This window comes from Serinus canaria, chromosome 1 (genome assembly GCF_022539315.1).
Source record: "Serinus canaria isolate serCan28SL12 chromosome 1, serCan2020, whole genome shotgun sequence".
In the NCBI taxonomy this organism is placed as follows: domain Eukaryota; kingdom Metazoa; phylum Chordata; class Aves; order Passeriformes; family Fringillidae; genus Serinus; species Serinus canaria.
The window spans coordinates 86,383,817-86,398,022 of NC_066313.1; the positions used below are offsets into that span (position 1 = coordinate 86,383,817).

General features: G+C 40.7%; 1 protein-coding gene across 2 annotated transcripts in view; it reads left to right on the forward strand.

Moving 5' to 3' along the window:
* The first annotated feature begins 2,922 nt into the window (after positions 1-2,922).
* The window catches only part of MRPS9 (mitochondrial ribosomal protein S9), a 34,291-nt gene continuing 23,007 nt past the window's right edge, over positions 2,923-14,206 (forward strand). The window contains exons 1-2 of one of the 2 annotated variants that reach the window (XM_018908928.3): positions 2,923-3,012; positions 9,754-9,933. In XM_018908928.3, coding sequence (XP_018764473.3) covers positions 2,923-3,012; positions 9,754-9,933 — 270 coding nt within the window. Of the gene's footprint in view, positions 3,013-3,200; positions 3,261-9,753; positions 9,934-14,206 lie in introns of those variants that run through there. The other variant, XM_050977472.1, reaches the window with a different exon arrangement.

A 14,206-nucleotide genomic window follows, 5' to 3' on the forward strand; every position in this document is an offset into this window, starting at 1 on the left:
CACATGTCAGGCCATCCTCAAAGACAGAACTCCAAAGCTTTGAATAGTCCCAAATGATACGCTTACCCCTCATTATCTAAGTCTAAAAACAAAAGCAGGTAATGTGCTGCGGGCAACAGTCCCCAGTTCTGTGTTTGCACAGGGCATGAATAGCAGGTTACACAAGGACATGGGTAATCAGGCTCATAATTGAAACAAGTCCCCAGAGCAGAACACTGCCCAGCTGAGCTCAAGAAGGACATCCCTGCCACACAAGTGACTAAAGTTCCTCAGAAGGCTTAGTGAAGCATTGGGGTAGTTTGCATGGATTAAGTAAGCATCTACAGTCTGTCAACTAAACAGAGATACAGAAAGAGAAGCCCTTTGGAGCTAATCTTGGGATAAGTAGATTAAACATCGTTTTCTTGTATTTCCCTCCACCCCTGTCTTAACAAATTCTGACAGAGGGATCGGGTGCAGGTGGTTGAGCATGTAAATAACCTCTGCTCATTTTTATCCTACCTTCATTTGTACTAAAAACTGATTTTGAACTGGCAAACCCAGACCCCTGCCACCCAAGCAGCAGCAGAATCTTTCCACTGGAAGGAATCTTTCTGGAACATGCTAGCCATGCCTACCACAGAAGTACATTTCCTTCAAAAGATTCAAAGTAATAACTACGTGCACTCCTGATCAGTCTAGAAAATGGTCACTCAGTGACCAGTGTACAAGTGTCTCCCAGGGGCAAGCAAGCACAGGCAAACCCTTTGGTAGATGAAGGATGGTTGGGAAATACACTTGAAATTTGTGCAAAAATCTTCTACCTTGAAGGGACAGCCATCAGTTTCTAAGGGCTGACAGCTCTAACGATCCAAGAGAAACGCAACATAGCCCTTAAGTGCTGGACTTCACAAACACCGCAGTCTCTACTCAGCAATATGCAAGAGCAATTCTGTAACCTGCAGCTGAAATCATGGGCTGAATAAACCCCAGTGTCTTTGAAATCATGCTCCAGATTGCAAATGCATTTAGGATTTTTTTCACTGTGAGCATAGAAGTAGAAAAATGTAGGAAATCAAGGAAGTTGTATTCACATCAACTAGTTACAAGAATAAGTGGGCGATATTTTATAGGTGGCCTCTCCTCAAGCTTAATTGGTGATTAATTATATGTGGGGAATAAAACCCATTCACTCCAGCAGTGCTTTGTTTCTGTAGAGCTGACAGGGGTGAGAAGTAACAATTGCTGAGCACAGTGAGGACTGAAGAGCTCCTCTGCTGCTGAACAAAGCCAAGCTGCGGGGCGACAGATGGCAGATGGGATTCACCATAGGCCGCAAAGAGGCCATACTCATCGCTGGCATTCTCCACTCCTTCAGCTCTGCTGGCTGCTCCAGAAGGTGGGTCAGTGGGACTGTGACCCTGAACCAACCCCCTTTTTCTCTTCTGAGAAACAGCTAGCAGCTAAATGCCATCCCAACACACCCTGTGACTGAGAGCATGACTGCAGTTCCCAGTGCTTGGCCAGGTGTGCACGGGAGAGACAGACACTTCACAGCTCTCCTTCAGTGCAGTGTTCATGGCGTGTATCATTTGCGTGTATCCATGTCAGTAAAACTGCTGATGTTTTCACTTTCACAGCTGGCAACTGCAAGAATGAATGCACCTTTCCAGGCAGCTCCTCCTTGACCTCCCTGCTTGGATGACTTCCTTTGCCCATGGCCAGTTTTCTTACAACCTCTTTTATAACCCAGAGAAGAAATCATACTTTCATCTGCATGAGGGAAAGCAAGGGTAACCCATGAAAAGCTTAACAGAAAAAAATAAACCTGGAAAAGCACAGATTCATTTTCAGAATTTCCTCTCAAACAGTAACTCCTCTTAAAAAGAAGTTTCCTGAAAGTCCTAAAGAAAAGCTTCTTAAATTCAGTTTTTAATTCATTTCCACTTCTCCCATGGTAGAAAAACTACTGACAAAATCAAGCACATATAAGGATATATCCTATATAACTCAGAGAAACTAGGAACATTCTCAGGCTCCAAGGTTCAGCATCTGGAGACACTGTCATCACCCTGGGAGATGACAGGATTGACACCAGCCTCTCCTCAGCTAGAGATGACCGCTGTGTCTCTAAAATATATCATCCAGAGAATGGCAACAGAGCTATTGAAAAGTCTGGGACACAAATCCTATGAGAGGCACCTGAGGGGTCTGGGGCTGTTTGTCCTGCAGAAGAGGCTGCTCGGGGGGACCCTCTCATTCTCTACAATCGCCTGAAAGGGGGCTGTAGCCAGGTGGGGATCACCCTCTTCGCCCAGGCAACCCGCAACAGGACAAGAGGACACGAACTTAAGCTTAAACCACCAGGGAAGGTTTCGGTTGGACATTAGGAAGAATTTCTTCCCAGAAAAGGTGATTAGACATAGGAATGGGCTGCCTGCGGTGGTGTCGGAGTCGCCATCCCTGGAGGTGTTTAAGGCAAGACTGGACTGAGTGCCATGGTCCAGCTGACACGGCGGTGACGGCCACGGCTTGGACCCGACGACCTCAGAGGTCTTTTCCAACCTAGTTGATCCTGTGATTCCTTGATTTTTTTCCCCATGGGAAAAACCCAAACAAACCAGTTCATAGCTAAGGCGAAATCTGGTTTTTGTTCTCCAGAGCAGCGCGGTTGCCCCAGACACGCTTCGAGTCCCAGCGCTGCGTACTCAAACAGGAGTCCTACTTTCAGCGCTGTCCCTCCGGGACAGGAGGCCGCGCCGGGGGTCTCCTGCTGAGCTGGTGGCCACTGCAAATGTCACTCCAGGTATAAGCTACCACTCTCCCGACGGGGCTGGATTTCAGGAATGCCGAGGCGCCGCGCAGCCAAAAGCGGCGCCAGCTCGGAACCGCGGCCACAGCTTCAGTCGGTGCAGCAGCGCGCAGGCGCGGCCCCGCCCGCCAATGGGAGGGCGGAGCGCCGCGGTCATGGCGGCGGCCGTGGGGCGCGTGCTGCGGCTGTGCCGTCGCTGGGGCGCGGGGCCGCGCGCGCAGGTGAGAGCCGGGCGGGCGGTGAGGGCCGGGAATGGCCCCGCCGGGAATGGCCCCACGGGGCGACACTGCCTGGGAGGCCCCGGTGTGCTGCTGCCCCTGCTCCTGGGCCGGCGGGGCTGAGGCAGCCCTACGTGGGTGGGGAGTGTCGAGGGCTGGAGCCGCGTTCAGCTCGTCTGTTCCGTGAGCTGTGTCTGTTTCCCTTGATGTGGAGCAGAAGAAGCTTGGTTAAGCCTAGAATTAACAGAGCGGTATGTAGAGCAAAGCCAGCGCAAAAGATGGCAGTTTTTAGATTGGTAATTTTGAATGATAAGCTAAAACACAAGAAGTTCCACCTCAATATGAAGAAGAACTTCTTTACATTGATGTTGGCAGGGACTGGAGTCTCCCTCCCCGGGGACCTTCCAAAGCCACCTGGAAGCATTCCTGTGTTACCTGCTCCAGGTGACCTTGCCTTGGCAGGGGGAGTGGACTGGATGATCCCAGAGGTCCCTTCCAACCCTGACAATGCTGTGACTCTGTCAGTGGTATTCGGTCAGCAGGTGAGTAGATCATGAGGCACAGAAATCACAGAAAGATTAGGGTTGGAAAGGATCTTAAAGACCACCTAGTTCCAACCCCCCTTCCAAGGACAGGGGCATGTCCCACCAGACCAGGTTGCACAAGGACAAGTCTCTGAATACCTGCAGTGGGGAGAGAAATGGGCTCTGCAAGTAAGGTAACTTATGATTAAACAGAATCGTTTTGTTTTGGGGGGTAGGGGTGTTCAGCTGATTGCCATTTAATTAAAAAGCTTAGCTGCTGTCAGTATTGTTTGTGCAGTGGTATTTGATACACCTCTATATATATTTAATCAGTGAGCAGCAAGTGGATAAAAAGGCCTGCTGGTAATGCTTTCAAGTTACAAAGCAATTTAGCATAATATGGGCTGAAGAACTGTTGGTGACTGACCTAAACCAAAGCATGGGGTAACAGAAGATGCAGTAAGAAAATGAAATGTAATACCGGAAGGAGCAATTTGAGCTGTTTATATTGGTTACTTCTAGATTAACTTTACTCATTAGGCATAAAGACCTGGTGCCCATGTGGGAAGTTCTTTATGTAGCAGTCAGGAATACATGCTCTTAAGGTGTGCAAGGAATGACAAAGAATAAAGGTGAAAATACTCTAATACTTGATTTCATTCTCAGTTGGAATAGATCGTGTTGCTTTGGTTGTCCTGTGCCAAAAATATGATTATGACAGTAACGTGGTTTTCCTGGTGAGGCACATGCTTAAGATTTGTATTGTAAATGGGAGTATGTTCTCAAAGGAGGAGTCACAGAGGAAGGCAGGACTGGAAGGGGCCTTGAGGGATCATTTATCTATTCCTCTCGCCCCCAGAGAGGGGATCAGTACCTAAGCCTGTGGCTATACACAAATGGTCTAGCTGTCTGTGAACCAAAGGATATGAAGAGAACTAATGGGAGATAGGGCCAGAAACCTTAGAGACTCTTCTGTCTGTTAGGTGTAGTTAACTTGTGGAGCTGTTTGGTGAGAATGTTCAGGGTGGCAAGCATTTATGTGAATACAAAAAGCAAGTTGAGAAACTTGGAAGAACATTCCACTGAGTACCATTAAAAAAGAAGATAGTGGTGTGCCTGAACTACAGATTGCTGGAAACCAGGCAAGTGTCCTGGGAAAATTATCACTAACTTTTTGTCCTGTCCTTGTGCCTCTCATTCAGGCTGTGTTTGAGAACAGGGTAGAGGTTGATGTATCCATGTTCTGACCTACTATAAGAATTTCTTACGTTAAACATTTACCTGTCCTGACTGTTTGGAAATTATTTTATGATGCTTGTCCTAAAAATACCTTGCAGTTTTTTAGTTCATTACTTCTTGTCTGTCTTAGTGGGAGAAAATATTTAATTTCTTAACTTTAAAGTTTCTTGCATTGAGAGGCAAAATGGAAGAGCAACTTTGTAATGCCAGTTCCCTTAGCACTGACTGAGCAACAGGTGTGGTTTTCTATTCTTCCAATGAGCAAGCAGCAGAGATGGAGTGCTATTTATAAAGAAAAAAGGATCTAGCTTAGTTACTACCTATCATTCACTCTGATGTGATTGAATAGCTATTCTCAGCAGAAGAGTTCAGAGTTCCTATTTAATTTGATTGGGTTGAGTACTTTATCTAAATCATTGTGGATGTTACATGTACCAGTATCAGACAGGGATTATGGTACTTTGGTGACAGACTTTCAGAACTACATACTTGAAATGTAAGAGAAGCCTTTTTTGCAGTTGTTAACTAAGATACAACTGAAAAGCTTCTTAGTACCTGAAAACTTGAGCCTAAAAACAACCAGATCTGAATTCTGTTCCCTGTTATACACATCTGACTTTTGCCATGCATTGATGCATTTAGAGCTGTTTTTTTACTTCCCCACTGTACAGCAAAACTCATTATATAGATTTGGTTAAACATAAACAGAAAGCAGCATTTCTGAGCAGGTGAAATGCAGTTCTGTGGTTACCTGCTACGGGATTTCATTTTGGAAAAAAAGCTTCTTCTGATGAAGTACTTTGTGAAATCAAGTATGAAAAATAGCGTCAAATCACTTATGCATATTTGCTGACATCTTGTGATACTTTCCAGTGTGTTTTGCAAAATGCTTCTGAGATATCAATCTGATACTGGTTCACATGATTAGTTTGTAGGCCAAGCAAAATCTAAGATTATATCAATGTTGTTTTAAATAAATGAATTAAAACACAGTTTTGTAAAACAGCACTCTAGAAATCTAAAACTCACTTATTGAGGAAAAATCAATTATTTAGAAACGGGGATGGCTCTAGCATTTATATTCTGTATAATTGCTATGTAAAAGATGTTTTTTCTAGTGCAACAAGTAAACAGAGGACTGTCTTGCATGTGTACTGGGTTCAGTAGCAGCAGCTCTGCCCATAGCTGGAGTGTTGGACACTGGGCAGCTTTAGTCATGGATACTGATGTGGTTATACAGCTCCAGTTCCATATCTCTTAGTGAAGTCCTACCCCAGAGGTAACTTCTTGGTACAAATTTGTTTGTGCACTGTGTGGTTTTCGAAAAGGAGGTGGTTGAAATCTGCAGTTTAGAGCATGGAATAATAATAGAAATATTGCAACAGTATATGTGCCATGTCATTTGGTGTCATCTTCTGTCTCTGTGTCTTGTTGTAAAACAAACAACTTTTGGGCTTGAATTTAAATCTCCTGACTTCACCTTTCCTCCGATTCCAAAAGTACAGGAAACTTAACTTCTCTGTAGGTTTGGTTAATATCCGTGTGACTCCAGTGAAGCAAAATGAACAGGATGAGTAAACAGACAGTCCTAGTTACTTCTCTTCTTTAAAGAAAATAGGCCAGAGAAGTTGCATTTGTCTGAAAATGCCTTTTTTTTTTTTTTTAAGGTAAATCTAACATCAGCTGATTATCTCTAAGTTTATGATCTCCAGTAAAATCAGGATTTGCCAAACAGTTTTAATTCTAGGTTGCTCAGAAAAGAGTTGGGAAGGAATGGTTAATCACAATGAGTTGTGTCCGGAAGTAAAGGCTTTCCCTTCTCCCATGTTCTGGTGGAAGAGCATACTATTTAATGACCATTGTTAATAAGCATTAATATTTTTTAAATTATGAGGTTGCCATCTTCAGTAATGCTTTATGAAATGTGTGAGAAGTGAATGCAAACCTCTGTGGTTTCCTTTACAAAGTAGAGGAGCATGCCTTCTTGTTTGACTAAAATGCCAGAAGCATTTAGCTGTGCTTTGCAGTTTCTGCCTGTGCCACCCATGAAATAGTGCTCTTATCCCAGAAGAGGTACCCAATACAATAGATATTAATTTACATAAGAGGCTGTTTTCTAATTATGAACAGTTTGTGTGTCCAGGGACTTTTGATTAGTGATGAATTGAAACTAGGGAAGAATATGAATAGCTTGAGGGAAGAACGACAAAAATGAGAAAATTACAATAGAAATTGACAGGAATAAGATGAAAGCAGTCTTTTTTTAAAGTATTCTGTTTAAAGCGTACCAGAGAGAAAGCTATTTTGGACCGAGTAATAAGGAATCATATGTTCATTAACAAGAATTACAAATAATTAGTTACTATTAGGACAAGTTAGGCAGAAGATGAATTGAATTCTTTCCTGAGGAGTGACTAGGAGAGAAGAATACAGAATATGTGGAGATACCTTTGCTTTCCTCACTGCTTTATAAAGAAGTCACCAGAGCCTTGCCTGTGGAAATGTGTACATTTAAAATTTTGATTATTTTTCATTTCATTCTGTGTATGTCAGTGCTTCCTCACAGGAAACATGAGTATTAAAGAGAAAAGAAAAAGGAAGAGACAAACCAGGATTAGTGCTACATGCAGTATATAATAAGCTGTGGAGAAAATGAAGCAGCAACAGGCTCTTAAGCACCAAATTCTACCTTCGACCTGTTTTAAAATCTTTTCTAGCAGAGGTATATGTTACTTTCCTGAGTTTCATACCCTGAGGGGCAAAACTTTGTCTGTAAGGTGAAAGCATAGAGGGTCAGTCCTTTCTGACTTGTGTGATCTTATTCAAAGATTACTTTACCTTCTGTATCAAACCTGATTGAATTCATGGGACCTATCTTGCAGCCCAGGCATGGGCTATATACAGGTTTAAGGCTGTGTATTGTAGTCTTCATTTCAAATTGAAATTTCAAGGTGAGATATTAGTTTTGTGTCTGGAACACTGACACAAGCGTGGTTGGGTAAATTGGTCATGAACAGCTTTTCATGTGTGCAGCAAATTAGATGAGTTGGATCAGTCCATCCTGGACTGCCAGGTGTCCAAAATACCAACTGGGCTCTGTGAAAGTAGAAAGAAAAGCTGTGTTTCATACCATGTAATGGTGAACACCAAAAGCTTCTTGTCACAGGAGAAGTTCTTGTAAGCTAACTGACGTTGCTAACAGAAGGTACAAATTTGATCTGATTTTCTCTTTCCCTTGCAAATACATTTATGTAACCTTGTTTAGATGAGATGTGTTTGTATTGGGGTTTTGAGATTACTGTTGTATTTATGTTAGTTACAGGAGGATAGCAAGTGTTTTATTTTATTTATATTAGCTGAACTCAGTTGAACTGAAGGATGAAATCCATCAAAATTCTCAGCATGTCTAAATTGTGCTCTGAAGAAGACAGTTCTCATGACTAAGAGAACATTGAATAATTTTGAATACTACCTTTGTTCTGTTCCTTGTAATCAGAGCCCTAACTACTTCACATTGCTGCATGTGTTTAGTTTTGTTTTTTTTTTTTTGTATGGTTTTGGTGAAGGTAGACTGAGGCTGCAGCTCCCAGAGCATCAGGGGCAATTTAATAATTTGCTCAAGGGAATGAAAGTAAAGAAAGGACTCCCCCTCTGCTTTCTTTCTTGCAGTTCAGTGTTTCAGCCACCTTTTTGTTGCAGCTTTGGCAATTCTCTGAAAAGTGAGTTCTGAACTGCTCAGACTTACTGGCTCAGCTGAGAATTGCCTGCTTGTCAGGATGAAGCAGAAGTTAGTGTTCTGCCCCATGTAGGCAGCTGAGTTGGCTTGCAGAGGAGTCCTGTGCCAGAGCTGGCACAGGGAGAGCAAAGGGAGTGGGGCAAAGAATGCTGGCAGGGGTGAACTGTGCCATGGGTGCGCTCTGCCTTGTGAGGCTGCACTGTCTCCTCACAAAGCCTAGCCATGGCATGTTGAAGGGGTGGGGGTGAAGTCTTTCAGGGTACTGTGTGATGAACAAAACTTGGCATTTTTCTGAATCAGAAGTGATTCTTTTTCTGTCTCACATTGCTTTCTTTCTTGTGATTCCCTCCCTCCTCCCACCCACAGAAGACCACACAAATAATCAGTTCTCATTCAGTTCATAGAATAGTTAAGCTGCAGAGAACTTTAATACTAATGTTGAAGAGCCAAAATAGTGCATAATATTGACTCTAGGCCAGAATTGAGACATTACAGCTCTGTCAGTGAAGCTCCTGTTTGTCTGGCAGAGAGCATCAGTGAAATTACTCATCCTAACAGCTGATTGTCTTCGTAGAAGTGAGACCAAACCTGTGTGCCTGAGAAGGTAACTGCCCTCTGAGTTATAACTTGAGCTGCTGCAGTGCTCAGTAGTATTGGTTGCTGGACTACCCTACTAGTTTTCTAATTGGTCTACTTGAGACAGTGGAGTAGCTTAAGAACCATTCTGGCACCACAAACAAGGAAGGAACATGCCTTGGCCTTTCCAGAGCTTTTAGCAGTATTTGGTCAGTGGCTTCTGAAAAGCCACTAGGGAGCTGCCCCACATGTTCTTATCATACTTTGTTGTGGGATGCCTTTAGGTGAAGCCAAAACCTGATTATTTGCTGATGGTTTTTGTTTTCTTTTGTGATGGGATCTGTTGATCAGTCCTGTTCCTTGCTTTTGCTGGATGTTTCTGACTTAGGATATACTGTGTTTCTTTCCATCAAAAAAAATCTTCTAAATTAATTGTAACGTGTGAAAATGTGAAGGTTTTAGAATGTGTTTATCTGTTCATGGATGTTAAACCATTGGAAGAAAATGGCTTAATGAGTAATAGTGCTTTTCCTAGCTTATTCCTGTGATGTGTTGAATCTTGTTATATATATGAATAACTTGCTGTAGTATTCATGCATTCATTTTATTTAGTGCTCACTATGCCAGAAATGTAAAATAAATCTCTCACTTTTTTTCTTTATCTGTTAGACATTAAGGCTGATCTGTACCACGACAGCAGTGCAGAGGAAAAATGTAGGAGCCTCAGGACCTGAAAAGTACACGGAGGCATTTATTAAAAAACAGATTGAAGAGTTCAACCTAGGAAAGAGACATTTAGCCAACATGATGGGAGAAGATCCAGAAACTTTTACCCAAGAGGATATTGATGTAAGTACAGTTGCTCTGTTGGAGAAGTAATTTACTGTAGAGTTTCAGATATTGAAAGCACTTTACTTCAGCATGAGCCCCTCAGCTCTCTGTGAATTTTAATCAAACTGTCAGAATAAGCAGGAATGCTGCTATACATTGCAAACATTGCAACTGTGACTGTGAATAGACATTCTACTTCTGCTACCATGTGAGGTCACACATCCCTGTATAGAGCTGTATACTCTATCTTGTTAAAGCACAGTAGGTTCTTTTGAAAAGTGCTAATGGATAATCCCCTTGATCTCAGGTTATAAGAGGTACTGTAAAGGTTTATGTAGCATTTCAAAACGTTTACTCACAATTTGACCTGCTGTGTATATTTAGGGTTTTCTTGCGTGATACAGTGGTTGCTGGTAATGTATATTAAATTTTATAGGATACTTTATAACTGGTGCACTGGCTTAGCTTGAGGATTTTAATGTAGATGTGAATTTAAGCTCATATCAGTACCTACAAACATACTGTTTTATTGTCATTCTCCCTCATGACTGGCAGATGGGTGACCTCCTCTTTCTCTCTGTCATTTAGGCTCATGTAAAGATAAGCTCCCTTCACTCAGAAAAATGTTTTGTTGCATGAATGTTTTTTTTTTCTTTTTTTTTTCTTTTTTATGTCTCACCTGGCCTTCACTTCTGTCATATCTGTCTTATTTTATCATACATCACAGGTAGGAAGGAGAAATGTCATTTGGTGACATTCACTCTTAGGTGAAGCTGTATGAAGTCTCATGGCTGAAGTTTTCTTTGCACAGCAGCAACTCTGTGCTTAGCCAAGGCAGCCCGGTGGGCCAGCAGGGCCCTTAGGAGAGAGGTAGTGATGTGTAAGTGCAAAGCAAGAGGTGTCCATGATTTAGTTTTTTCAGGGAGAGGAGATTTGTTTGTTGCTTCTCTCAGTGGCAAAATTCTGTCTGCGTGGCTGTGTCCATTTTAAAGGTCTTGGCAGTGTGCTTATGCCAAGAATTAATATGTAGGTTGTGATACATGCTCATTTCAAACATGCTTGACAGGCTTCAAAACTAAGTTCTAAAAATAGGCGGCAAGGTAAAGCGATCCAGAGTAATGGCCTGTTGAGAAAAAGGCTGAAATGAGACTTGAGTTTTGTCAGGTATCAATAAAAAATCCATAAAGGCAGCTTGAGTTCAGGTCACAAATCCATAGGAAATCGAGCTTTGTGAGTGCAAAGCTATGCACTGATACTGTGTCTGTGTAGAGACACAGGAGTCTCTCTGCCCTTCTACAAACAAGTGCCAGTGCAGAGACCCTGCCAGTCTAGGTGTAAGGTCAACAGTAAAAGTATTCATTGAGGTCAGCAGTAATACCCAGCTGTTTCTTTACATTGGCTATTTTATTTCTCTGCAAACTGTGAAATTTCCTTTCCATGTATTTTTCAGGTGTTTTTTTTTCTTACCTTTAATGACATTTATTTTTTTGAGTTACTTTCTTGTAAACTAAACATGCACCAATCTACCATGTCAGAATACCTCCCATGTTAATACAGTGCAATGATGGTGCTGATAGTTCAGTTTGCCTGAAAGGTTAATGGTAGGAGAATGCATTAATCTGTAGTCTGGCTTCCTTCCTTCTTTGACAGGGTCTAGAGGGAAGGCTTCTAGAAAGCAAGAAATACAAAATGCCTGTATCTATGTAGTGGTTTCTTCTTTATAAAGCCACAGCTCTGTGATCATTTGCACAACATTAACTAAGCTCCACCATTAATAAAAACAGATTCATTCTGGAAATTAGCTTTTAGAAATGCAGTGCAGGTGACAAGTATGGGACTGCTTTGCAGACTGCTTCTGAAACGATGGAGAAGTGGAGCCAAAAGAGTAGTTTTGTTTGGTGATACCAAGTATCTGCGGTTTGATTTCTTCATATTCCATCAGGTGTTGGGAAGTAATTAGAGTGTGTAATAGTGTCTGCTATGCATAATTAAACTTCTGTTACAAAAATATAAAAGCTCCTTAAGCACTGGCAGGAGAATTACCAAGCTTTACATTTTTAACAGCAGTAATTCTTTCTGATGAGTACTTATATACCTCCATGTCTTCTGCTGTTAATCAGTCTTTGCAGTGTATTTCAAAAGTAGACATCCTAGGATTCTGTCCTTCACTGGAGTTTTAGGTAGAGTTTAATAAAAGCTAAACCTTGTGAAGTTTTAAAAAGGAAAATAAGTTGTCTTACTTGCTAATCCTCGGATGTTGTGGTAGCAGAATTGCCTCTTACTGATACTTTTATTTAGGAATGAAAAGTTAAGCTGTGCATTACGACAGTATTTCTGGAGGAGAAAAAAAAAATCCAGCAAATTGATATATAACTCTGCACAAGTCTACCAATTGCTTTTTAATTGGTATTATAGACCTCACTCTGAAGCTAGGATGTTTTATTCTCCTATGTGTGAATATGTGCTATGAAGTTTTTCTAATTGATTTGCTTTGCCCATTCCATTTGATGTATCATTTTTCACAATATTTCATAATTTGTGCTCATTTCTAATGAACAGAGTCGTTAGGACAGGCATGTCTAAGTACAACTGACAGCTAACATTAGGTGCCAGATGCAGTTTATAAAGCTATGTAGAACTGCAGAGAACAGTTTAAATAAATTAGCACCTGTACATTAGTCTCACTTGCTGGTAATTTATAAGCGAATCAGTAGAGATGACATTTAGGTAAGTCATTGATCAAGTTAACAGCTGCATACCCACTGCCCAGCTGGGATACCTAATTAATAGAGATTGCAGTCCTGACCTAGTGCTTTTCCCCGTTTGAGTCTGTAATCCTTTTATTTTGTGATTTAACTTCTAACTTCAGTTGTAGTAAACAGCCCACAGCCGTTTTCCACTGTCAGTTCTGTGATATTCCACTTTAAAGCCCAGGAATCTAAGTAAGATTAATACAAGAAGAGTGTCTTAAGCTTCATGACCTATTTCTATGCCAGTATTTTTATTATTCATTTTTATGCAGTCACTAAATGCTCTCTCAGATACAAGCTCATCATTAAGGAATACTCGTTCCCTATAAGAGTTAGTAAAACTCAAAAGCTAAAGATCTGCTTTCATTTTTGCTTATTGTCTGTCTTATGACCTAATAGATTGTTGTTAAGAAGATGGAATAATTTTAACATAAAATATATGTTTTCCTCTACTAGCGTTTATATTGTTGGAAAAATACCAGTAAGATAGTTAACTGTGAAAATGTTAAATGTTGAAAGATTTAATTCCTCATCAGGTTTCTTTTAAAAAAATAAGGCTTCTTTCATGAAAAATTGCTTGCATCCAGTTGCTTTTAAAGGTGACTTGGCACATCTCATTTCTAAATAATTTTCAAATTTTAGCAACACGGAGTATTAGAAATGGTTGAATATTGGCAAATGTGAAATGTCAGAAATGTTATTCATAACAAAATGTGTTTCTGAACTGCCTGTTGTCTGCAAGAAGAGTGTCTTGTCCAGCATTGTCCTTACAATAAATAATGGCTTTTGGATTTATTTAAATAGTTGAAGCTAGAATGCTTTTCTCAAATGTTTTTAATTTTTTTTCCCCAGTGGAAGCAAACTCTGCATCAGTGTTTTTTTACTTCTGCATCAGTCTGAGCTGATGACTGCTGTTTTTTGGTTTTTTTTTACTCTAACACTGTTCCATATCTTGAAAAAATTAAATGAAGATAGAAATAAAGACTGTTTCAACAGATTTTTTTTTTCTCTGCAAGCTCATGAAAAGATATTAATTTTCATTTTGAAAGTGATTATATAGTAAAAAAATAATGTAATATTAAAAAAAGGTGGGGTTTTTCATATAATGACTGTGGATTGTTTTGCTTGTTTTGGTTTTTTTTTCAAGTGATAGAGTTAAAATGTTATGTCACTTTGGATTTGAAACTTCTTTTTGTACAGACTAGAATTTAGCTGTAGATGAACAGTGATGGGGTGGTTTCAATAAATTTTAGTAGTTAGTTGTTAGATATTTTTTTTGCAAAATAAACTTTGTTGTGTCACTTTTTTTAGGGGGATGGGGGGTACGTTGTGGTTTGTTTTGTTCTTAACCTTTTCTGTCCTGTTAATAAAAAAGAAATATTTCAGAGTTAACATATTATGTCCCATTTTTGTTTAATTCATTCCTGGGTTTACCCTGGATATTCTGGATTTTGGATGCTGAAAACTGTTAAAGAATACTGCTAGTGTGGTTAGAAGGAAAACAGCTGTTCCAGAAAACATCTTGGTCTAAGAGGTGATGA